General features: G+C 45.1%; 2 protein-coding genes across 2 annotated transcripts; both read right to left on the reverse strand.

The window, feature by feature from the left end:
* Window positions 1-16,506: 16,506 nt before the first annotated feature.
* MIEF1 (mitochondrial elongation factor 1) lies at window positions 16,507-20,885 on the reverse strand. Its single transcript, XM_075573748.1, has 4 exons — window positions 20,742-20,885; window positions 20,283-20,463; window positions 18,787-19,040; window positions 16,507-17,356 (listed from the first exon to the last, which is right to left on the reverse strand). Exons 1-4 carry the CDS (start codon window positions 20,883-20,885, stop codon window positions 16,544-16,546), a joined length of 1,392 nt encoding a protein of 463 aa, XP_075429863.1. The 3' UTR covers window positions 16,507-16,543.
* Window positions 20,886-21,486: 601 nt separating this feature from the next.
* Window positions 21,487-23,100, reverse strand: MIURF (mitochondrial elongation factor 1 upstream open reading frame). Its single transcript, XM_075573749.1, has 2 exons — window positions 22,911-23,100; window positions 21,487-21,735 (listed from the first exon to the last, which is right to left on the reverse strand). Exon 2 carries the CDS (start codon window positions 21,697-21,699, stop codon window positions 21,487-21,489), a length of 213 nt encoding a protein of 70 aa, XP_075429864.1. The 5' UTR covers window positions 21,700-21,735; window positions 22,911-23,100.
* Between the last annotated feature and the right edge of the window lie 3,407 nt (window positions 23,101-26,507).

Below are 26,507 nucleotides of genomic sequence, written 5' to 3' on the forward strand. Positions count from 1 at the left end.
CCTGTGTGTTTGTCAGTGTGCCTGTGTGTCTGTCAGTGTGCCTGTGTGTCTGTGAGTGTGCCTGTGTGTCTGTCAGTGTGCCTGTGTGTCTGTCAGTGTGCCTGTGTGTCTGTCAGTGTGCCTGTGTGTCTGTGAGTGTGCCTGTGTGTCTGTGAGTGTGCCTGTGTGTCTGTGAGTGTGCCTGTGTGTCTGTGAGTGTGCCTGTGTGTCTGTCAGTGTGCCTGTGTGTCTGTGAGTGTGCCCGTGTGTCTGTGAGTGTGCCTGTGTGTCTGTCAGTGTGCCTGTGTGTCTGTCAGTGTGCCTGTGTGTGTGCCTGTCTGTGTGTCTGTGTGTGTGCCTGTCTGTGTGTCTGTGTGTGTGCCTGTCAGTGTGCCTGTGTGTCTGTGAGTGTGCCTGTGTGTCTGTGAGTGTGCCTGTGTGTCTGTCAGTGTGTCAGTGTGCCTGTGTGTCTGTGTGTCTGTCAGTGTGCCTGTGTGTCTGTCAGTGTGCCTGTGTGTCTGTCAGTGTGCCTGTGTGTCTGTGAGTGTGCCTGTGTGTCTGTGAGTGTGCCTGTGTGTCTGTCAGTGTGCCTGTGTGTCTGTCAGTGTGCCTGTGTGTCTGTCAGTGTGCCTGTGTGTCTGTGAGTGTGCCTGTGTGTCTGTCAGTGTGCCTGTGTGTCTGTCAGTGTGCCTGTGTGTCTGTCAGTGTGCCTGTGTGTCTGTCAGTGTGCCTGTGTGTCTGTCAGTGTGCCTGTGTGCCTGTCTGTGTGTCTGTGTGTGTGCCTGTCTGTGTGTCTGTGTGCCTGTCTGTGTGTGTGTGAGTGAGTGTCTCTGAGTGTGTGTCTGTGAGTCTTCTGTGTGAGTGTGTCTCTGCGTGTCTGTGAGTGAGAGTGAGTGTGTGTCTGTGTGTCACCCTCTCCCTGTGTCGCCCTTGCCTTCTCCCTGTCGCCCTCGCCCTCTCTCTGTCTTTGTCTCTCATTCTCTCTGTGTGTGTTCTGTGTCTCTCTTTTTTTGTCTCTCATTTTTGTGTCTCTCATTTTTGTGTGTCTCTTATTTTTCTGTGTGTGTCTCTCATTTTTCTGTGTGTGTCTCTCTTTTTCTGTGTGTGTCTCTCTTTTTCTGTGTGTGTCTCTCTTTTTCTGTGTGTGTCTCTCTTTTTCTGTGTGTGTCTCTCTTTTTCTGTGTGTGTCTCTCTTTTTCTGTGTGTGTCTCTCTCTGTCTGTCTCTCTCTGTCTGTCTCTCTCTGTCTGTCTCTCTCTGTCTGTCTCTCTCTGTCTGTCTCTCTCTGTCTGTCTCTCTCTGTCTGTCTCTCTCTGTCTGTCTCTCTCTATCTGTCTCTCTCTATCTGTCTCTCTGGCCGAGTCCATAGAAGGATAGGCCGCGCTGAGCCGTGCGGACGCTCCGCGCTGAGCCCCTGCATACTCAATGAGGATGCCTTGAGAGGGGGCTCACGCGAGCGTCCGCAGGCGTGCTGAGGCGCTGGAGTTTTCAGCCGACAGCCAAGCTGTTTTTCAGAGCACTGTCGGCTGAAAACATCCAATCAGCGCGGAGCAGCGTCAACGTCACGGCGCCTTGACGTCTCTTTATCTGTCTCTATCTGTCTCTCTCTGTCTCTCTCTCTGTCTCTCTCTCTGTCTCTCTCTCTGTCTCTCCCGCTCTCTCTCTCTGTCTCTCCCACTCTCTTTCTGTCTCTCCCACTCTCTTTCTGTCTCTCCCACTCTCTCTCTCTGTCTCTCCCACTCTCTCTCTCTGTCTCTCCCACTCTCTCTCTCTGTCTCTCCCACTCTCTCTCTGTCTCTCCCACTCTCTCTCTGTCTCTCCCACTCTCTCTCTGTCTCTCCCACTCTCTCTCTGTCTCTGTCTCTCCCACTCTCTCTCTGTCTCTGTCTCTCCCACTCTCTCTCTGTCTCTCTCACTCTCTCTCTGTCTCTCTCCCTCTCTCTCTCTCTCCCTCTCTCTCTCCCACTCTCTCTCTCCCACTCTCTCTCTCTCCCACTCTCTCTCTCCCACTCTCTCTCTCTCCCACTCTCTCTCTCTCCCACTCTCTCTCTCGCCCACTCTCTCTCTCGCCCACTCTCTCTCTCGCCCACTCTCTCTCTCGCCCACTCTCTCTCTCTCTCCCACTCTCTCTCCCTCCCACTCTCTCTCTCTCCCACTCTCTCTCTCTCCCACTCTCTCACTCTCCCACTCTCTCACTCTCCCACTCTCTCACTCTCTCTCACTCTCTCACTCTCTCTCACTCTCTCCCACACTCTCTCTCTCTCTCCCCCACACACTCTCTCCCCCACACACTCTCGCTCTCTCCCCCACACACACTCACACTATGGATCTGGATATCTTAACTGCCCTATACTACACTGAAATAACCTATACTGCTTACTTCCAGATCTGACTCAAGCTTCACACGGAAGACATCGAACCCCCCCTAACCCAGAAGACAGGTAACGAACACCTCCCCTCCAATGTATAACATTGCGGGAATGAGGGTACCTGGACTTTGAGGGTCTGCGGATCAGGTAAGATCCCAGACGGGATTGCTGCTTTAAATATTGTGAAGCGGGGGCATCCAGACACTAGTTAAGGGGTGCAGGAAACTGGTCATCCACATCTGGCTTTTTTTTTCTAGATTCGACATTTATACACACACACACACACCAAGGACAAATTGTAGTATAATGTAATACAATAAATAAACTAATATCAAAAATGAATGTTCTTACTAGGAATTTATTCAATTTATTTAATTTATGGCTTTTTTTTAAATGCGTGGCTGGGGGCGGGACTAGAGGCGGGGTTGGGGGCGGGACTAGGGGCGGGACTAGGTGGCGAGTAGATTTTTGGGTTCGGCGAGTAGATTTTTGGGTGATTTGTCAAGCACTGTATATATGTATGTATGTATGTATGTATATATATCTATATATAAATACCACACTTATTAAGGTTATGGTGGGTAAAAAAAGTGACAAAAACCCTCCACAGTAAAGCATAAAGCAACTGTAAATATTCCTGTATATTCATTTGCATGTCTTAGACAGGTCTGCAACCCTGTCTTTCACCATTATCACCCAGCACACAGCACTTCCACTGCAGCAAGGGATTCTGGGAAATGACATGCAAATGAGCACACAGTGCCACCTTTTATCTCAAGCTCACATTACATGAGCAACCCTTAGCCAATGCATGCTGCTTTAGACACAGCTTTTAAGCAAGGGCTTGGGAGATGCAAAGCCATACAGAACACCTACAAGCTCATATTGAACCCCCAAAATAACCACAACATATATATAAGCATATAAGTTTCACAGAGGAGTGCTACTGAGCATGGCAATATATATATATTTAAAACCAGAGACATAACATAAAACACAGACAAAGCTCAGTGCACATCCAGAAAAAGTTATATACGGTACAGTGCCTAAATATACATGTATAAATAACTAATAAATAAAATGGTCTTTTAGTTTAACATTTTAGCCAAATTGTTGCATTTTACGTCCGTTGATTGTAATACATATATTCATAGGAAAAGTTGCCATCATAAGAAATGACTTGATAATATTCCTCAAGGTCAAATAAGGACAATCAGATGAAATTGCACTTTAGATCAGATATATCAGGAACAATCTAGTATTTTAAGAAAAAGATTTCTAGAAAAAAAGTATGACCAAAAATCACAAGATACTGTAATGCACGAGGTAAATAAAATGGAAAGGAAGGATCTTTTAAAGCCCCCAAAATTAGACAATAAGGAGGATAAGGGGATTTTTATTCCCTTTATTACCCAATATAACAATGAATCACAAGAAATTAGAAGAATTATTGGGAAACATTGGATAGTCTTGAAACAAGATCCAGTTTTTGGCGGTATCTTACCAGATAGACCACACATAGTTTTTACAAAAGCTCCTAATTTGAAAGACAAGGTCGCCCGAGTACCTTTAGAAGGAAACTTGTGTCTCATAATATACGTGATACAGGCAAAAAGGAAAAATGGTTAGAGAAGAATCCAAAAGGGTTTTTTAAAAGTTTGGAATGTGTCGCCTGTTAATTTGGCATTGATAAAAGCAAGAATTTTACCTCTAAGATCACAGGAGAGGTGCTTACTATCTCAAGTCTTATTAATTGCAATACGGACTTTGCGGTCTACCTATTAGAATGCCCATGTGGCCTCCAATATGTGGGCCGCACCACTAGAAAATTGAAAGTCAGAATATTGGAACATGTGAGGAATATAAAGAATGGGTTGGAGACTCACAATGTTTCATTGCATTTTAAGAAGTGTTATCAATAAGATCCTTAGGGCCTCAAGTTTGTAGGAATAGACCATATTCCAAGAAACTGGCGAGGAGGTAACAGAATTCAGTCTATCTCCCAAAAAGAAAGGTTCTGGATTTACAAACTAAAAACTTTGAGACCACTGGGATTAAATGTGGAATTCGATATTAATGCCATTCTGTTATAATTTTTTACATTTATAATGATCTTTAGATAGTTTTTAGCATGAAGTAACCTTGACTGAACTTTGATAGTATATACTGTCCATATTTAAGTAGTTCCAGTTTTATTGTCTTCTATTTCTGATTTTTAGTATGTATGGTTTTAAATGTTATATATATGTATAGACACACACACACATACGCACGCACGCACGCACGCACGCACGTGTGTATATATATATGTATGTATGTATGAATGTATGTATATATATCTATATATGAATACCACACTTATTAAGGTTATGGTGGGTAAAAAAAGTGACAAAAACCCTCCACAGTAAAGCATAAAGCAACTGTAAATATTCCTGTATATTCATTTGCATGTCTTAGACAGGTCTGCAACCCTGTCTTTCACCATTATCACCCAGCACACAGCACTTCCACTGCAGCAAGGGATTCTGGGAAATAACATGCAAATGAGCACACAGTGCCACATTTAATCTCAAGCTCACATTACATGAGCAACCCTTAGCCAATGCCTGCTGCTTTAGACACAGCTTTTAAGCAAGGGCTTGGGAGATGCAAAGCCATACATAACACCTACAAGCTCATATTGAACCCCCAAAATAACCACAACATATATAAAAGCATATAAGTTTCACAGAGGAGTGCTACTGAGCATGGCAATATATACCCTATTTCCTCAATTCTAAGACGCACCTTTTTTTCGATTTTCACATGTCTGAAATCGGGGTGCGTCTTAGAATCGAAGTCAGCTGAGGACGAAGTGTGCGGCAGAAGGAGAGGTCCCACGTCTGCACATAGTTTAAGATGGACAGCGGGCAGGAGTGCGGTGGCAGGACAGGTCCCAAGTCTGCAGGTGAATGAAGATAAGAAGACAGCGGGCGTGCAGAGGCGGCTAATAGATCATAATAGCAGGAGAAGAGCGGCGTAGGGAAACGGCTTAGGAGGTGCATGCTGTAACACCGGAAGTTGACCGGTGTCTGACTTCCGGTTACAGTGTGCACCTCCTAAACCGTTCCCTTATGCCACTCTGCTCCTGCCCAGCTCTCCTGCTATTATGATCTCCTGCCGCCGCACCCCACCGCCCGCCCGCTGTCTTCTTAACTTCATTCACCTGTAGACTTTGGACCTGTCCTGCTGCCGCACACCCACCCGCTGTCCATCGTAAACCACCTGCCGCCTGCCGCATTCATCCTTCGCTGACATGGGACCTCTCCTGAAACATGGTAAGTGAAAAAGTAATTTTCCTCGATTGTAAGGGCCAAATCGATGGTGCGTCTTACAATCGAAGGCGTCTTACAATCGAGGAAATACGGTATATTTAAAACCAGAGACATAACATAAAACACAGACAAAGCTCAGTGCACATCCAGAAAAACTTATATACGGTACAGTGCCTAAATATACATGTATAAATAACTAATAAATAAAATGGTCTGTTAGTTTAACATTTTGGCCAAATTGTTGTAAGCCCTTGAGCCAACTGCACGGCAGACCACGTTTCAAAGGTCCCTAACACTAATATAGTCTGTGTTTTATGTTATGTCTCTTATTTATAATTATTTATTTATAAAATATTTTACCAGGAAGTAATACATTGAGAGTTACCTCTCGTTTTCAAGTATGTCCTGGGCACAGAATAAAACAAATAATACATGGTTACAAGTACAGTTACATAAATGAACAGGGTATACATTATATACAAGACATTGCGTGCACAGTTAAAGAAAATATATATTATGAGCGTATGAAACAGTTACAGACCAGGTTAAAATGTGAGACAGCCTTAGATTTGAAAGAATTTAGACTGGTGGTGGATGTGAGAGTCTCTGGTAGGTTGTTCCAGTTTTGGGGTGCACGGTAGGAGAAGGAGGAACGTCCGGATACTTTGTTGAGCCTTGGGACCATGAACAGTCTTTTGGAGTCTGATCTCAGGTGATAAGTGCTGCAAGTGGTAGGGGTGAGGAGCTTGTTCAGGTAGCTGGGTAGCTTGCCCATGAAGAATTTAAAGGCAAGATAGGAAAGGTGAACTTTGCGCCTAGACTCTAGTGTTGACCAATCTAGTTCTTTGAGCATTTCGCAGTGATGTGTGTTGTAGTTGCATTGGAGAACAAAACGACAAATTGAATTGTAGAGGGTGTCAAGTTTGCTAAGGTGGGTTTGAGGTGCCGAGCCATATACTATGTCATCATAGTCAATAATTGGCATTAGCATCTGCTGTGCGATACGCTTTCGGACCAGGAGACTTAGGGAGGATTTGTTCCTGTAAAGTACCCCCTAGTTTGGCATAGGTCTTGGTTGTCAGGGTATCAATGTGCATCCCGAATGTTAAGTGGGAGTCAAACCATAAGCCATAAGCCATGGTCTAGGCGCAAAGTTCAACTTTCCTGTCTTGCCTTTAAATTCTTCATGGGCAAGCTACCCAGCTACCTGAACAAGCTCCTCACCCCTACCACATGCAGCACCTATCACCTGAGATCAGACTCCAAAAGACTGTTCATGGTCCCAAGGCTCAACAAAGTATCCGGACGTTCCTCCTTCTCCTATCGTGCACCCCAAAACTGGAACAACCTACCAGAGACTCTTACATCCAGCACCAGTTTAAGTTCTTTCAAATCTAAGGCTGTCTCACATTTTAATCTGGTCTGTAACTGTTTCATACGCCCATAATACAAATTATCTTTAACTATGCATGCAATGTCTTGTATATAATGTATACCCTGTTCATTTATGTGACTGTATTTGTAACCATGTATTATTTGTTTTACTCTGTGCCCAGGACATACGTGAAAACGAGAGGTAACTCTCAATGTATTACTTCCTGGTAAAATATTTTATAAATAAATATGTGATGTGTCTTTAAATAAACTTGTTATACTTTTTCTCTTTTTGTTTTCATATATATATATATGTATCAAACAAAGAATAGACTGCGCTCCTCAGGTGTAAAATCAGACTAATTACCAAATGATTGTATTAAATGGATATAGCAAAGGTGAATGGCAAAAGTGAATGCAACAGTATTATGGATGATTGACTCACACTAATAAAAATACATGCAATATGTTATAATAAAATGCTGAGTGCCAATGTTTAAAAAGCTGCTGTAAACACAAATATATGCCAGTGAACAATACAAATATAATAAAATGGCATGTGTTGGTAGTTATGACTACTGCACTAATGAATCCCTCCTGAATGATACTAAATGAATGATGAATGGAAAAATACAGAAAAAATGACACTAAGTGTGTCAAAGATAAAAATAAAAATAAAAAATGTGAAAAATGTAAAAATATATCAACCAAACCAAGGGTCCATGCTAGGATCTGGCTGCTCTCATCAAGGACCAACGAACTCCCAGAAATCTGTGAACAACAAGAAAAGAAAGCGCCCGATCCTAGTGCAGCATGAAAAAATACAATTTAATAAAAATGAATATGAATAAAACCAACAAATGCGAACTCACAAACACAGGATAAATAAATGCATATAATGAGTATACTCATTCGCCAACCGCCCACGTTGTGCCTTGGATGGCGCGCCCTCTCTCTGTCTGGGTTTTCTCAGCTCTGCTGAACCGACATCCAGCAGGGGATACAGGAAAAAGCTCACCACAATGTGACCCGGAAGTCCTCCACAATGTTAGTGTATCCGGATATGAGGTCTGTAGTCCGTGACCCCGCGATGCAGGGGCTGATCAGAGAAGTCTCTCTGCACTCCCAAAGGCAGTCCGTAATGAGGTGGGCAGTGAGGATAGAGTCAAAATATATATCACAGTGTGACAGCAGCTAAAAAACGCTCTTCTCTACGCGTTTCTTCACATAAAGTGATTTCATCAGGAGATACTTCCGGGTCACATTGTGGTGAGCTTTTTCCTGTATCCCCTGCTGGATGTCGGTTCAGCAGAGCTGAGAAAACCCAGACAGAGAGAGGGCGCGCCATCCAAGGCACAACGTGGGCGGTTGGCGAATGAGTATACTCATTATATGCATTTATTTATCCTGTGTTTGTGAGTTCGCATTTGTTGGTTTTATTCATATTCATTTTTATTAAATTGTATTTTTTCATGCTGCACTAGGATCGGGCGCTTTCTTTTCTTGTTGTTCATATATATATGTATATATATATGCACTGTTTTGTTTCGGCGTGAGCTATGTAACCTGCACTATGGAGCCAGTATGACAAGCCAGGAGCGGAACTGAGGAGTCCGCAGCACGAATTCCGGGGAAGATTCAAGCTGCGCCTGGGTTGACACGCACCCAGAGCCGGAAATATGTCATCAGCAGTTCCGTGAGGGTCTGGTCCCAGCCCTCGTTGCATTTCTCTGGCGCATGTCCTAGCGACCCTTATGAGTTCCATTTATATTCTGTTCACCATCAAAACCTTTTTATAGATTTATGCTATGGAGCCTGCGCTTTCTATTTTTGTTTTATAGATGGCTGAAGGAGGTGGTTTTCCCTGAGAAGAGCTGCTTGGATCTCCAGCGTTTTTATAGATCAACCTGTTTTTTCATTATTTTTATTTTGGCATACTTTCCCTTCTTGTTTTGTCCTTTTCCCATCCCTTTCCATCCTATCCCACTTTCCCATTGTTTGTTGTTTGTATATCCCTTGTCCGTGTGCTCATGTGTTTCTTTGTTTTAGTTAGTCCTTGTATGTTTCATTCATATCACTGTTATATATTTTTTTTATTTGCCTGGTCCTATATTTTTAGTTATTTATCATTTATATATTTCTTATAGCCCTATAGTAGTGGTCTCCAAACTTTTCAGTACGAGGGACACATCGTATATTCTACACATTTTCGCGGGCCAAAGGAAAAAAAAATCTAAATGAATGAATAATAATAACCACATGTTCTTCTATAGCGCTGCTAGTTTTATGGAGCGCTTTACAGAGACATTTTTCAGACACAGTCCCTGCCCCGTGGAGCTTACAATCTATGTTTTTGGTGCCTGAGGCACAGAGAGATAAAGTGACTTGCCCAAGGTCACAAGGAGCTGACACGGGGAATTGAACCAGGTTCCCCTGCTTCACACTCAGTGCCAGTCAGTGTCGTTACTCACTGTGTGGCTCCTTTTTATCTTTTTGGGGGTAATCAGCATGATATGACTCAGAACAAAAGAGAAATGTGACAATTACACAGAGAGGATGCCGTGCTTACACTGGGAAATGGTATAAGGTGCTGCGGGCCGGGTAAAATGTTGTGGGGGTCTAATGTGGCCCCCGGGCCATAGTTTGGAGACCCCTAATCTTTACCATCAGTTATTCACATGGTTTCAAACTTTCTTAGTTGGCGTTGTAATTTATTTGATGATTTTATATATATATTTTTTTTTTTTCAACATAATACATTTTTTTTATAGTATGTAGGATGTGATGCTTGAACCGCTGCCTGCTTTATGGACGACCTCAACTGTGACCAAGGTCATCATAGCAATTGGACTGCAGTGTTTGCAGGTATGCCAACTCTAATTGTCTGTGATTTAGTCGGTCTCTCAGATTTCTAGCATCCGTGTCGATGTAGTGTGAAAATAATCTGTAGTTTTGGCTCAGAATCTGGTCCCTAAAGCTCTCTGATTTGGGCGCATTGAGGCAGACGCACCGCCTCACTCCTTTGTCTGCAGTGCTCCACACGTGGTATTCAGGTGCAGTGATCAAAGATGTAACATGAAGCCTGTGAACTCTGGGGATTCTCCTCTGCAGTATGACGAGTTAGATACCCAATGCGCCTACTCCCTCTTGTGCTTAGGATCTCACCTTCACTATGCTCTTGAACTGCTGCCAGAACAGACCTTTGTATGTGCCCAAACAGTCCAACCCATTCATCTTTTGTCTCACGCAGCACTTAGCTCAGAACGGCTAACTTTCCCAGTTCAAAAAGCATCCAATATATTAGGATTTTATACACAGGAACACTGTGTATAAAAAAAAAACCTGCAGGTTTTTGTCACTGTTTTGACCCATCATAACTTATTTAATGAGTGGTTGAGACTTATCCCAGCATCTCATTGCAAAGCCAGTGTAACTAGACCCAAAAGGTGGAAAAAAGCTGTCTGTGAGTAGGTTACTGTCCCTGCCCTTCTGTGAGTAGGTTACTGTCCCTGCCCTTCTGTGAGTAGGTTACTGTCTCTGCCCTTCTGTGAGTAGGTTACTGTCTCTGCCCTTCTGTGAGTAGGTTACTGTCCCTGCCCTTCTGTGAGTAGGTTACTGTCTCTGCCCTTCTTTAACCCTGCCTGTGCTGAAAGAGCTGTGTATTACAGCAGGCATACCTTTATAGTGGTTCATATTAAATGGATTCGAAAAAAAAGGTGACACTGTGTGCTTATTTGCATGTTATTACCAAGAATCCCTGGATACAAAGAGATAGAGGAAAGGTTCACTAGTTCTATTTTTTATACCAGGAAAGGTAGATATTCAACACCTATAGGCAGAGGGGATATCATAATTTTATAGTATCTCACCCCAGAGCATGGACTGTTAAACCCCCCCCCCAACCCCCCCAAACCATTTTTCGAGTGTTAAAAATCATGATTTTCTTGATCTATAGCTCTAAAAATTAACATGGCAACTTTTATACTACACCAGGCTCTGGGGAGAGCTGCATTTCCACCTACCAGACACTTAGAAGTGACATGCTATCTCCTGAACAAAGCATAGAAAGAAAAAAAACCAGCGTAAAGTAATACAAATAGATTGCCGCTTTCAAGGCTCGGTGACCATGGACCTGATTTTAGCTTCATTTACTTCAACAGGGTTACATTTATATTTGACATTTTTGTTGGGCGGGGATTCTATGTGCACAGCTCGAGACAAATATTACAGAGCACAGGAGCTGCTAAAGAGTTCTGACAACCTGAGAACTGAGCTGCCGGACCTTGAGCAGGCAGAGCGCGCGGGGAGAGAAGGCAGAGCGCGCGCGCACAGAGAGAAGGCAGAGCGCGCGCGCGGAGAGAAGGCAGAGCACGCTGGGAGAGAAGGCAGAGCGTGCGCGCGGACAGAAGGCAGAGCGCGCGCGCACAGAGAGAAGGCAGAGCGCGCGCGCACAGAGAGAAGGCAGAGCGCGCGCGCACAGAGAGAAGGCAGAGCGCGCGCGCACAGAGAGAAGGCAGAGCGCGCGCGCACAGAGAGAAGGCAGAGCGCGCGCGCACAGAGAGAAGGCAGAGCGCGCGCGCACAGAGAGAAGGCAGAGCGCGCGCGCACAGAGAGAAGGCAGAGCGCGCGCGCACAGAGAGAAGGCAGAGCGCGCGCGCACAGAGAGAAGGCAGAGCGCGCGCGCACAGAGAAGGCAGAGCGCGCGCGCACAGAGAGAAGGCAGAGCGCGCGCGGACAGAAGGCAGAGCGCGCGCGGACAGAAGGCAGAGCGCGCGCGGAGAGAAGGCAGAGCGCGCGCGGAAAGAAGGCAGAGCGCGCGCAGAGAAGGCAGAGCGCGCGTGCACAGAGAGAAGACAGAGCGCGCGCGCGCACACAGAGAGAAGGCAGAGCGCGCGCACAGAGAGAAGGCAGAGCGTGCGCGCACAGAGAGAAGGCAGAGCGCGCGCACAGAGAGAAGGCAGAGCACGCGCGCACGGAGAGAAGGCAGAGCACGCGCGCACGGAGAGAAGGCAGAGCGCGCGCGCACGGAGAGAAGGTAGAGCGCGCGCACACGGAGAGAAGGCAGAGCGCGCGCGCACAGAGAGAAGGTAGAGCGCGCGCACACGGAGAGAAGGTAGAGCGCGCGCACACGGAGAGAAGGCAGAGCACGCGCGCACGGAGAGAAGGCAGAGCGCGCGCGCACGGAGAGAAGGTAGAGCGCGCGCACACGGAGAGAAGGTAGAGCGCGCGCACACGGAGAGAAGGCAGAATATAAAACAAGTATGAAACAGATGGCAGACATTTTGTTGGCTGCTCCCGTATGCCACACTGGATTATCCTGACTCTTCCAAACAATCGCACAAAAATACACCAAATTTAGCTTCCTACGGAGGTTATGTCATGGAAGCCAATGGATGGTGTTACAATGTATGTTTTATTTCACCCAATAAAATCAAAGTTATAAAAAAAAAAAAAAAATTAGCTTCCTACGAAAACACAACAGTTTGTCAGTTTTATGGTCGTTTATTGGGTATATCGTTCATTTCTAAAACACTCTCCTTCACAAAATTAAAAACAACATGCACATTACACGCTTCTAATCCATTTCATTTAGATATATCTCTTTGTACATCTTCGTGACAGAGCGAGCACTCAGGAGAGCAGAGTAACGCTTAGAAAAATGTAAATGGCATCGACAAGAACAGGTTTTGAGCTTCATACCGTGTCTACCTGCTCCCTCACTGCCTGGGTTAGTTTGGTGTCTGAGTGCAGGGAGCTCGAGTATATGTTACAGACCGGCCATGCCCTTTACTGGAGGCAGCCATCTTTTACGTGACACCACTGATGATCCTGGAAGTGAGAGAGGGCCCGACGGGCATTGCAGGTCCCCCCAATTTTTGGTGCTGCATTGTGTAACAATTCGACAGTATAGAAAAGGCGATTTATAAAAAAAGCAGCAGCAGCAGCAAACCTCCCCCCCCTCCCCGCCGAGTGTTACAGAAGAATTTACATACAGAATCGTGACCGTATTAGGATTTGTGAATGCAGCGTGACCAGGATGAAAAGGAAAAAAAAAATGGATCTTTAATCAGGGTAAAATTATGTTTTCTCGAATATAAATACTAAATTTTGCCCTAACGAATATTCCACCCTCAAGGTCCAAAGCATTAGCACTAATCAGGCGTATTATTTAATCTCCTTGAAAGTCTATCTAGACCAGGAGTGGCCAACTTCAGTCCTCAAGGGTCACAAACAGGTCAGGTTTTCAAGACATCCCTGCTTCAGCACAGGTGATGCAGTTGTGGTCTCAGCCTCTGATTGAGCCACATGTGCTGAAGCAGGGATATCTTTAAACCCTAAACGGTTTGTGGCTCTCGACAATAACACCTTTGCTGCTAGAAGTGCTAGTAGCAAGGTATAAATTGCCAGATGGACGAGCCCAGCATGATATCTAACTGGGTTACACTTTTTTTTCCTTTTTAGCCCAACTCTTACCTATTGATTTGAAACAGTATTCATATATGGTCAAAGTCTTAGGCTTCCCAATACAAACAGCAATACATAAAATCCTACACACACAGCGCATCGCTGCTCACAGTGGAATTATTTAACAGTGCAGAAAAAGCCCGTCCTTGTTCCGGGTTGGTTTGTACAGGAAACACAGAGCGGGTGCAGACGGCACAGTGACCAGCAAAGGGAAAAGCCGGGAATCTTTCAGACCCCGCACAGGGAATCCCCCGTAACATCTATTTCAGGGGTGGTCAACTCCAGTCCTCAAGGACCCCCAACAGGTCAAGTTTTCAGAATATCCCTGCTTCAGCACAGGTTGTGCAGTCCGACTGAGCCACTGATTAAGCCCCCTTTGCTGAAGCAGGGATATCCAGAAAAACTGACCTGTTGTTGGCCCTTGAGGACTGGATTTGGCCGCCCCTGATCTATTTGATAGTTCAAACTCAAGGGAGTGACATCACACGCACGACAAGTACTGGTCAAACAGGCAGCGAGGTAATAGGTGATCTGCTTGATGGATCGAACCAGCAGCCTTTGTATACGCGACACCTCCATTCCTTTTTAGTTCCTGTCCGGGTAAAATAAATCCAGGGATCTGATCTCAAATTTCATTTTTTTTAAAATATTTTTTCCTGGAGTTCATTTACCTGTGTATTTATACATCTATACACACATAGTGTTACTTCCAAGAAATGACAGCTGTTACCTCGAAATTAACTCATTCTCCCTTTGCAATGTTTTGAAGTGCACAATACTGGGTGGATAAGCTCTTTGGCACCTCAAATGCAGGATCCAATACATAACTTCCATAACCTACACCGGCCCTCCCGGTAGCAAAGAGATTAACTAAACCTACACAGGAGAAGTGAGCCAACGGTCAATTGCAGTTCAGTGGTCACTTTCTAGCAAATGGTGTCTTTTCAGAGGGAGGGCGGTTTCCATTAAATCTGGTAGACATGCGAGTCGTGGTAGTGACGGACACAGAAGTGGGAGTTGATGCCTCATTAGCTGGTCTTGAGAAACGACAACTAATTATTATATTGCAAACACGCACTATTTCCAAGTCCTCATCGGTCATCATACAAATTTTTCACTATATGATTGATCAATGCGTGTGTGATAATTTATATATATATATATATATATATATATAAATTAACACAGGATTGGAGCAGGGGGACTCCGGAGATGGATCCCATTAATTTCAGCTCTGGGGACCCCCAGCTTCTCAAGATACTAACGTCCAAAGGGGGTGCCAGTATCTCAGCAAAGTTTAAAGATCCTGCATCATGCGGGATCTGAACCTGATGACATCACAGTTTCCTATTGGTCTGCAGGCCGTGGGAGCTTGGAAACTCTGCCATTACATGATCCCCGCTGGCGGAGCGTCTACCGGCACCCCCTACGGGAGGTATCGCCGGAAGCAGGGGGTCCCCAGAGCTAAATTAATGGGGTTCAGCTCCAGAGACCCCCTGCTTCAATCTTATCTTTAAAAAAAATGTTTAGAGGCTGCATCAGACTCCCTCCTGTGGCAGACGGACCTCGCTTTCTGCATCACTGGAAATGTACAGATCTATTAGGTGCGGAGCCACTTACTCAAGCTAGCATGGACAACAGAAGCAGTCCCCTATGAGATAGCAGGGTGTAACACACAAGGTTCCTAGAACTGAGGACATTGCAAAGTCCTTCTGACTTCCAGGAGTATGGTGTAGGAGACACCTAAAAAGTGGTAGATTCTACTTGCCCCGTAGCCAATTATTTATGGGTTTCAGTTGAATCCGATATTAAAATACAAGATGGAGCTTTGAAGTAAACGGGACACCGTACGTTGTGCGTGTGTACACACGTTTAGTATGACAACTGCCTGAGCCAATCAAAATGCCCTGTGCCTTAAAATACTACTAAGTACTGCTACAGTTGAATGGCAATTGTCGATCTTATTTATTGTACAGTTACTCTGTATGAGATATTGCGGCCTTCTTGCTAGTATTATACATTCGCCCTTAACCTACATTATACTCTTCACACAAGTCATAATCGATAGCTACCTGCATTTAGATGCAAGGTGTGTAACAAATACACGTAAGAGCGAGTTTAATTTGGACACTAACTCAATGCAGAGATTTGTATTAAAGGTCTCGGGCGCTTTGCTGAAAGGAGCATTGCAATTGGTTAATCTGACAGACCTAACCTTAAATAAATAAAGAGACCATCAGATTTCATTGAAAGTCATGGCCACATCTCGCCTTAGAGACAGGCGATCCACGCTGGCTGGTGTCCCCTCATTATTGTACCGTATATATATATATATTTTTTTCACATAGGATTGAAGCAAGGGGTCTCTGGAGCTGAACCCCATTCATTTCAGCTTTGGTGACCCCTGCTACCAGGGTTCACGTAATGGCGGGTTTTCAAAGCTCCCCCACCCTGCCGGCCAATAGGAAGCTGGGACATCATTCGGCACGGCTGCGTAATAGCCCACGTGACGCGCGGGGGGGCGGTAAACTTGCAGGAGATACCGGCACTCCCTTCGGAGGCAAGTATCTCAGGAGTCAGGGGGTCCCCAGAAGCGAACGTTAATGGGGTACAGCTCTGGAGGCCCCCTGCTTCCATCCTATGTAAAAAAAAGAAGAAGAATATAAAAAAAACGGCTTGGATTGTTCCTTTAACATCCAGAGCACTGGAGCTAGACGCTTTGTATGACCTGACTAGACACAAATGACTAAACCAAACTGGGAGCAGATAAGTCACCCCCAGGACAGGGGCTCCCCCCGCCCTGCACCCTGAACTTGCCGTGGGAAGGACTGAGCAGCTGTAAAGAAAAAAGACCTGAGGAAGCCTTGAAGACTCCATGAAGCAGGAGAGACATAGGGCTCCATTCATCTCAGCACCAAACTCCTTGTGGTAACTCCTTTGTGGGTACTGCATGTCCCCAATGAGTGAAGAAACAAACACCCCCCCCCCCCAGCCCTGTAACACTTTCTCACCCTTTCCCAACACGCCCCCCTCACATCCATCATCACTCCCCCGTCCTCAGCAGCAACTCCGGCTCCGACAAGGAGCAGTAGAGGAAGTACCCCATCTCGTCCACTTCCTCTGCGGTGAGCTCTGAAAACAAGTTCACCTTGGGGTCCAGGGCAGAGGGCAGCTCCCCACTCTCCAAGTGCCCCACAGTCTCCCGGAGTACATGGAGGAACCGGTCGGCCAGAGCCCCCTGCGACCAGTCTGTCTCCTTCTCGCAGGCGTGGAGGAGGATGTTGGTGAGGTGAGAGGCAGTGAGATGGGCAATGGGCAGGTTGTAGCGGCAGATTGCTTTCAGGACCTTCAGGCAGAGGCACCGGCACCCCGAATCCTGCTGGTCCCTTCCTATTAAGGCTGCGGTCTCTGCCCCGCGCTGGCTCAGCCTCCACATGCTCCCGTAACATTGCAGCCGATGAGATTTGGCCACCGCTGCCCGCTCCCCAAGTGCCACCACGGGCAGGAAGTCGATGAAGAGCCTCCTGTCCTCCTCGTACTGGACCTCCAAGATGAGGCTCTCCGACGGCACCACCGGTCGGATCAGGTAGCCCAGCATGCTGCCAATTGCTGGCCAGTTGATGGAGCCAGCCACCACTTTCTCGAAGGTGGCTACCACCGCCTTAGGGCACAGGTAGCCACCCACCACGCATCGGTCCCAGTAACTGGTCCCCCGGGGGAAGTACTCCAGGTTCTCCCGGCGCAGGAGGCAGAACCCCGGCAAGCTGAGGATGGTCTCCTCACCGGGGACACACGACCACAGGTTCCTCTCCACAGCGAGGGGCACCATGAGTTGAATGTGGTCAGCCCTCACCACCTGCAGGAGGGGGCACAGTACAAGGAGGAGAGCCGCTTAGAATAAAGCTCAGGAAACAAGGCAGGGAAGCACATTTTATATCCAAAATATAAACAAATATTTATTCTTATAGAATGATGCTTAATCAAGCAAATAAAAATACCCCTTGTAAGCACATTCACGTGTCAGAAAGGTTAGCAACCCTTCCCATCCCCATTATCTCTTAGCATACAATGCTTCCACTGCAGCCAAGGATTCTGGGTAATGACCTGCAAATGAGCACTGTGTGTCACTCTTGGCTTCTTACCCATTTTAACATGGAACCCATGGGTAACCAAGGAAATGCAAGGGCAAGATATGGAAACAATGGCCCCTTATACAATACACTGATTTTGGTGTCAGGATGTCCTTAAATAGGGGCCCAATGAGAGAGAGCTGTTCCAGCCCCAGAGATCTTACTTACACCGTAACAAGGTCATTGGAAGATAAAAGCAGATGCAGTAAGATTAAATTCAAGGGCATATGTGGTAAAATATTAGCAGAGAGGCTTCCTGCTGTAAATTAGATTCATGCGATGGGAATAAAGGTGAAACAAGATGGATGGAATAAATACAACACCTTATTTAGGAGAGGGAAGCTTAAAAATCCGTGGGAACATTTAGTGCTACCTCAATCACATTTTCAGGTAGAATATTAAGCAGCAACACTACAACAAATGAAATACTGAGTTCATAGTAATAAGTAAATGATCTTCAATTTGGGCTTTACATCTTTTTTCCTATACTACCCCAAAAAAAATATATAAAATATATATATATATATCAACACCTTTCTGTAGTGAGAAAAACAAAAAAAACAAATCACACTTCTATTCACAGGCCAAAGGGGGAACGGGATATCCGGATGGGAACCGTAATAGTTAAAAACAGCCTATCTCCTGCTTTTTGTGGATATGTAAAATATAATCAGGATGTTGAGACTACAATAGTGACCTATTCAGAGCTTATCTTTCTTGTGTGGCTTTTATCCGGATGTAAAATGACACATCACGGTATTACTGAGGCCGGGCTCCATGTCCTCACGCCAACCCGAGAGGCCTCCACATGGAAAGACAAACAGGAATCCCATCTTAATGTATTGACGTTGGACATGCTAGTACATTTAAAGTAACAGAAAGATAGGAAAGAGTGATCATTCAGGGCGATGTGCACGTCTTAGCAAAGTGGTCAGCAGTGCAGGTAATGACCACGCCTGCCTCTTTCCATTGGTCAAGTGTTATACCAGAAAAATAAACAGGGGTGAGAGATCCCATTACCCCACAGTTAGGAACACAAAACAACCAATCCGAGGAGCGCCTTTATAGAGGACTGGTGGATCCTGATTCGCCGAGTGCCTGCCCAACCCCCGGCTGGGAGGTGTCTCCCAGTAGTGTGTATATATGTATGTGGTACCTGCAAGTCGTCATAGAGGCTCCCGCTCAGGTGCATGTCCCTCAGCGGCATGTCTGGGAACTTGCTGTGGATGAAGTTGCGCAGTTCAGCGCAGATTTCCACGGCGGCCTGCTTGGCACAGCCCTGCTCCGTGGGCGGAATGGCCACGTGCTTCTTGTAGTAGGTGAAGAGCTTCTCCTGAAGGGACATCCGCAGCCGGGTCTTCTTCAGGTCCGTCTGGGTCTTAAGGTTCGGAGGTTTGGGGCGGACAGAGCCTGCAGGGAACGGGTCGATAATGACAGGGTGTTGGGATGCATTATACCTGCTGTTTTGCATGTGCCCAACATCCCATGTAAAACACAATGGCCTCTCTGCATGCACAACATCGTGTACCAATATGACATGTTTATATACACACACAGGCACCTCTCTGCACACAGGATGTTGCAAAAATCCCAGCATTGTTTACAAACCAACGTCTTCTACAGAAGACACACACACACACACACACACACAGAAAGAAAAGGCATATATTATGTGGCAATCTATAGCTATCTAGCTCTCCATCTTCCCACACGCCCTGTTCTACATCACTCCGTCTTTCCCTACAAAACAATAGGACTACGTACACCTCTACACCCCTATTCAGAACCTGTAAAGCAATTGCTGCTTTTACAATGAATAGAAGGTAAGAGAACCCTCACACAGCCATTTGATCCCGCCACGGGGGTGCATGTCCACCCAGCCATTGGACTTTGTGAAACTTACAACAAAAGACCTGGAGAACAGTCTTCATTGCTTATAATGCTTACTCATTTCCTTGTACACCCAACACTCACAGCGTAGAATAGAGTCAGCGGTTTTTCAACCCTTTCCTTGGGAAATCCGGCCAGATTTAGGAATGGCTGAACTGGCAAATGCACCTAAACGCACTTCCCTGACCTCCAAGTGATATTATTACTTGGGTCCCAGTTACATTGGCCTGTGCTTCTGTGCAGTCAGTACTAAGAAGCAGAGACACACCACAGTTAGGTCTATCTGCATGTGCGTGAGATTTACGCACGCAGCTTACATCGCTTCACCAGTAACAGTAAAGACAGGTGCAATCACAATGAATAATTCCTCACACGTGCATTTGGGATAAAGCGATGGCCAGGATAACGCAGGCAGCAGCACGTCCTATATCTGGGTTTGTACCCTCCCTGGGAATACTCGGCTCCCTTGTTGCTAACAAAACAGGAATTTGTAATCACTTCACAAGGTATGAATGGTAAGAACCTGCACCTCTATTACCAACATGGCTATTAAATGTAACCACACCGGGAAATAAAGACAGGTCAAACTTAGACTGTTAACGCAAACAGAACCATGTGTTTAAATCTGTAAGACTGGACCATTTCCAGCTGACAAGACATTACCAGAAACCCAAACAAAGTAGGCATGAGCGCACACAGCATCCTCTCGCCATGACAAACACACTGCAGACGCCTGTGATGCACACTAGCGCTCACCCTCACCTGATTCGAACGCTGAGGGGTCTGTGGGAAGGGTCTGCAGGCTGCGGCTCACAGTTGCCTTCATATCTTTGTTCAGTAACCGTGTGGATGAGCCCAGCCAGCTTGGCTCCTCCCAGCTCCGTTTGCCGGACTGGCTGGCGCGGGAGGGACTGGCGGGGGCGCTGATTGCGCGATCGTACATCTAGGATGTGAAGAAAGGCAGAATTTAACGTAACCCCCTCCAATGACAGATGGGCCACACACGCGCTGCAAGGCATGCCAGCATAACCACTTCAGACCTGTTGCATCGTACAGTTCAGAAGTACAAACATCTTTCTATATATTTTTTCCTATATAGCGCTGGCAGTACACACAGCGCTGCACACAGAATATTTGTAGAAACAATTCCTGTCCCGAAAAGCTAACAATCCCCACTGGATCCCTCCTCACATTGATCAACTCACACCACTTGTCACTTACTCGTTTCGCAGCCAGCGTGGCAATACCCAGCATGGCAGCTCCTCCGACCCCGAGCACCAGCCGGGCATTGGACAGCACAAAGTCTATGGCAGTGCCAATGCCGTTATCGTCCTTTTTGCCTTTCTTCTCACCGGCTCCCGCCATCCTGCCCTGCCGGGAAGAACGCATTCACAAAACATTACCCTCATCGGAACAGAATTTCACAGCAGGTAAGAACCAACTGGCCCATTCCATCTGTTGTATGACCTCAGACCCCTTAGCTTTCTTTCATATTTAGGATAGCCATATGTCTATCCTAAGCATCTTTGAATTACCATGCAGTGTTAGCTTCAACCACCTCTGTTGGGAGGCGACTCTCTGAATCCACAACACCCTTCCCATGAAGAAGTACTTCCTCACATTTCCCCTCCCATCCTCTTGTTCTAGCACTTCTCTTTCCATAGAATACGCTTCCAGCCTGCACCTTCTTCAAACCCTTGACATATTTCAAAGTTTCATCCTTCCTTCCTCCAACCTGTACATTCTGTCTCTGATCTACAGGTGACCAAACACTGATGGCGACATGATGGGCGTCACTGAATATCAGAATATGGGGAAACTAGGTGGGCCCCATCTGCAAGAAAATGTCTGTTTCTACATAGGTGAAGTCCAGTGATCAGGGTACAGGACACTTACTTGAAGGCTGTGGGTTTACTGGCCAAACAGACTGGCACAGGGAGGTCCAGTGTCCCCTTGTCTGGGCCCGTTACACCAGTCCCCCGAGCTTAGTCCTTAGGAAGAACTGGCCTTTTTCCAGCTGCCTCTCCTTGTCCTCCAGCTGCTTCAGCCCCTGCTGCCGCCTGAACTCCCGACGCACGTACGAGGCGTAGAAGTCGCGGTCTGTCAGCTGCAGCTGGCGTCCTTGGCGCAGGAGGGTGCGGTACAGAGTCAAAACCGCCTCACGGGACCAGCCCGCCATGGCAGGGGGGAGCAGAGGAGAGGCGACCCAGCCAGTCTAAGGAGAGACATACTATTCTATCTGCACATATACATAGCATGTCTTCTCTTCAGCAAAGCCATTCAATTCAAAACTATTTATTGACGCTTCCATTTTTTTGTTGCTGTCGCCTGTTGGGAAGCTTTAATAATGTCTACAGAAATGTACCGGTCTATTCTGTGTGACTTCACAAGGTGTCTGCATATGTTTATTGTCATGGGACGATGGTTAAGGTGAAGGAGCAGCTCAGTAACTAATGGCACTGACTGATAATGACACCGAGTGACACGTGTTTCTACATTAAATGAAATTATTAAAATATATCATTAAAAAAAAAAAAAAAAACATATCTAAACTCTAATAAAGAACAGCTTTAAATAAAGAAATGAGGAAAAGCAGTTCTAAGTTTTTAAAGAACTTAGACTGGTGGTGGCTGAGAGAATCTCCGGTAGGTTGTTCCAGTTTTGGGGTGCACGGTAAGAGGAGGAGCGGCCGGATACTTTGCTGAACCTTGGGACCATGAACAGTCTTGTGAAGTCAGATCTAAGATAAGTGCTGCATGTGGTAGGGGTGTGAAGCTTGTTCAGATAGGCGGGTTGCTTGCCCAGAACGTATTTGAAGGCAAGACAGGAAAGGTGCACTTTGCGCCTAGACTCAAGTGATGACCAATCTAGTTCTTTGAGCATTTCACAGTAATGTGTGTTGTAATTACATTGGAGAACAAAACGGCATATTGAATTGTAGAGGGTGTCAAGTTTGCTAAGGTGGGTTTGGGATGCAGTGCCATATAATATGTACCCATATAAACAGTATCATGGCATATTAATATTCATATACATGCATGGATATATTATGCATTAATATAAGTGTGATATATATTTGAATATACTTAGCATTAACTAACATGAATAATGGTATAAGTATGTTTATAGTCTTCCTATAAATGCATTGCTATGTTATGTAATATTAGGACCACACGACATTGATTTAAATGAGTCTGAATGATAATCTATGAATAATGACCCATTTGTGCAGATAATGCATTTCTATTTTATTATTATGAATGTCACATTATTAACAGGCTGGGTGGGACACAGCACGCAAACCCTCTGTGCCAGCCCCCACCTCCCCTGAAAGGTTCAATGTACCGCTACCAATGGTCACCATGAACTTGACCCCCCGTAGGTACTCACCCTCCCCGGAATCACGTGACCCTCCTCAGCCCTGTCACTTCACATTCCCTCTCAGGGTCGCCGGTAACATGCCGGAACTTCCTGTAACACAGGGGAGGGGACTTCCGTTTGACAGGGACCATAGAGAGAAGGGAGGGGGAGAAAGCAGTGAAGCGTTCGGAAGAGACTTCCGGTCCCAGATACCATAGAGTGGAGCAGGTAATGAGGGATTCGGAAGGGACTTCCGGTTCCAGAGACCATAGAGAGGTGGGAGGGGTAGCCAGTGACTATGCTTCTGCGTTATGTTGCATGATGGGATGTTGAAGAAATGACAGTGTTAAGATTCATTGTGTGTTGTAGTACGGCAATTCAGGACAGCAACAAAGACTAGCATATCAATTAAAATCACACTTATATCTATAATCAGGGCTGCAGCCCTGCATCTGACCAAAGTGACCTAATGGCAGTCATAATCAACCATTACTTCCTGGTAAGGAAGTGGCAGCCATTTTGTTTTATCCCCAAAATCTAAAACCACCTCAGACACACCTAACAGTAAAGGAGTTACTGTGTTTTAAACCAGACCCTCCCCTCCAGAGCATAGAGGGTGTCAAATAATGTAGGTTTTTTGCAGCGGTGTGAATGTTATAATGGCCGATAACCCTACACTTCGGAGGCATCACGGTGTTCTTTGTAACTGAGACCATCAGGAACCCCTGAATGTATCGCACATGTGGGGCACACATTTCGCTGCCCGAGAGGCCCATTAAATTAAAGCAACTGGGAGATTGATGACTGATCTGCTACTGATCAGCTCGTATGGGGGGGATTTAACACCTAGTGCGTGCACATGTATATACATACATACGGTATATACAAGAAGGCAGACACTACAATGTATTGAGGTATGACTGAGCCACTAATTGAACCAGCTGTGCTGAAGTAGGGAAATCCTAAAAACCTGGCCTGTTTGCGGCCCTCGAGGACTGGAGTTGTGCAGGCTGTTGCTATTTATAAAAAAATTATATTTTAATGTCCTGCTCCCATTTGGGAGTGCCAGCTTTCTTGTCCTGTGATTGATACCTGCTGGGATCTAGGCAGAACCAGCACGGTGGAGATGAAAGGGAGAAAAAAATCCTTCTGTGTGGGTGCACTCCTATACACAACCAGTTTAAATCGTATAATACAGATTGTATTTGGTATATATTGTGTCACAGTTTTACCAATAGAAGTACAAATTCCTATATATCGCCTGACTGCATTAAGTCTCGTAAATAAGAGAAATCTTAGAATTGAAAACCACACTAATAGGAATACATACAGTATATGAACACTGTCCATTGGTGATGGTTAAAGCTGCAGTTCAAAATAAAAAATCATTTAATATATGCATCAATGCAATCTACACGCTGACAAGTGATTAGCTAAATTGCCGATCAATCCGTTCTGCTGTAATCGGTCGCTGAAATTCGGCAGGCGGTTCACTAAATGCATCCTGAGTCCTCTTCTGCTGCATTGACAGCCAAAGTTCTGTGAGGAAGATCATGTGACCAGGCAGGCACTAGATTCAATTGTTCACTGCTAGAGAGAGCAGGGCTCAAAAAGGTGATGCTGTTTCGGAAGGGGATGTGACTTTGTATATGGTTGCTATAGGAACAAAAAAGCTTGTTACATTAGAATGCATTAAAATGTCTTTAAAATAGTTTATTTTTAATTTTTTTAAATGCTACAAGTATTTTCTTATAGTACAGAACTGATTTATTAAAAAAAAAAAAAAAAAAACACATGTAGGCTATTGCTTGAACTGCAGTTTTATTAATGGCTGGTTGATTTTAAGTTGCCAGCCTTAGTGTGGTAAATCACAGACCTTTATCCTGGTATACAGATATCAAGCTGTGTGAGCATGCAGATACTTCTGAGAAATACGGTATCTGTATATAAAAATGTTAAAATGGAAACTTTTAATACATAGGTGAAAAAACTCTCAAATGATAAAATGAGGGTCACAAGAGACTCTATGCGGCTGCATCAATACATCCAGATTTGCTAGTGAGAAAGTACCATTTGGCTGTGTGTCCCATCTTAAAATGTCATATTTAAGTGTTGGGCAAAGTTAACATTGGAGTTGAAATTGGAGGTGAAGATTGAGGAAGATCTGGACTCCACACAACAACTTTTTAGGGTTGACCTTACTTTCTATTGCAATCCTTTTATCATTATCCATTTTTGCTAATTTGATTGCCCTTTTGCAATTTTTGTTACATTCCTTATAATTCTGATACGATGTCTCTGTCCCTTCTGACTTAAAAAATCTAAACGCCTTCCTCTTCTTGTCCATTTCCTCCCCTGCCTGTTTATTTATACACATTGGTTTTGACTTATTTCTTTTATATGTATTACCCAAGGGTATACACTGATAAGTGTGCTTTTCTAACAATGTTTTAAAGTCTGCCCATTTATCTTCTACATTTTTCCCTGCAAAAACATCATCCCATTGTATTACTACTAGATTAGACCTCAGTTTATTAAAATCTGCCTTACTAAAGTTTAAGGTCTTTGTTGAACCCAAGAAATCTATTTTTTGATAATTTATTTCAAATGAGACCATGTTATGATCACTGTTACCCAAATGTTCCAGGACTTGAATATTTGTTATTACTTCTACATTGTTTGATATGACCAAATCCAGTATTGCCCCTCTCCTGGTTGGTTCCTCAATAATTTGGGTCATATAATTGTCTTTAAGTACCCCCAAAAACCTGTTTCCTTTTGTTGTAACGCTAACCTCATTGCCCCAGTCTATGTCTGGATAATTAAAATCACCCATTATGCAAACATGGCCAAGTTTTGATGCCCTTTCCATTTGCAAAATCTCCCATGCAAATGGTGTCAACCTTTTAATTTAATACTGATTAACCTTAAATCTCGCCCCACAAATCAAGCATCCCAATAGCCTGCACTCATGGCTATTGTCCCACACCCAGTCACTCCTACCACCCATTGTGGCCAAGCACAGCCATCTACAGCACTTATTCCCTCACCTGCTGTCTCTGTAAGTTCCCCTCAAACCTTAGATTGTAAGCTCTTCGTGGCAGGGATTTCCTTTCCTATTGTCTGATTTTGCTGCACTTACTGTATTATTATAATTCCCTGTACTGTATTCTTTGTGAAGTGCTGAGTACACTTTTGGCGCTATATAAATAAAGACATACAATACAATACTACTGCCTATTGGTGAATAATGTAACATATGTAGCACATGCTCAAATTCTCTGCTACTTGTAAATTAATGTTACTATTGATAACTGTCTATACATATGTAGACATTTAGTATCTGGCTGTCTAGTTGAAAGCAGAGAAATGTTACAGTGGTGTCTCTATACCTGCACAGCTTTAAACATATTGCTATTCGCAGGCAGTGGTGTATCATGTCTGCTTCCCTTACTGCCCAGAGCACTGAGATTGGGTTAGTATGCTGAAGCTGGGAGCCTGTCTCCTAGCTCCTCACTGTGCGCACAGACCACGCGTGTATCAGCTTTCCCCTCTAACTTAGGCTGTGGCCATGCTGCCGCTGAGCACGCTCATTCTTAGCGCTTGGTGCGCTCACTATTCTGAGGC

This window comes from Ascaphus truei, chromosome 17 (assembly GCF_040206685.1).
Source record: "Ascaphus truei isolate aAscTru1 chromosome 17, aAscTru1.hap1, whole genome shotgun sequence".
NCBI classification, from domain to species: Eukaryota; Metazoa; Chordata; class Amphibia; order Anura; family Ascaphidae; genus Ascaphus; species Ascaphus truei.

Excerpts from the sequence above, each read along its gene's own strand:
- MIEF1 (XM_075573748.1), bottom strand. The coding sequence starts at position 20,885 with ATGGCGGGAGCCGGTGAGAAGAAAGGCAAAAAGGACGATAACGGCATT. Across the intron at positions 20,464-20,741 it reads CCACGCTGGCTGCGAAACGA|ATGTACGATCGCGCAATCAG; the intron begins GTAAGTGACAAG and ends TTCACATCCTAG. Across the intron at positions 17,357-18,786 it reads GCCTCTATGACGACTTGCAG|GTGGTGAGGGCTGACCACAT; the intron begins GTACCACATACA and ends CCCCTCCTGCAG.
- MIURF (XM_075573749.1), bottom strand. The coding sequence starts at position 21,699 with ATGGCGGGCTGGTCCCGTGAGGCGGTTTTGACTCTGTACCGCACCCTC.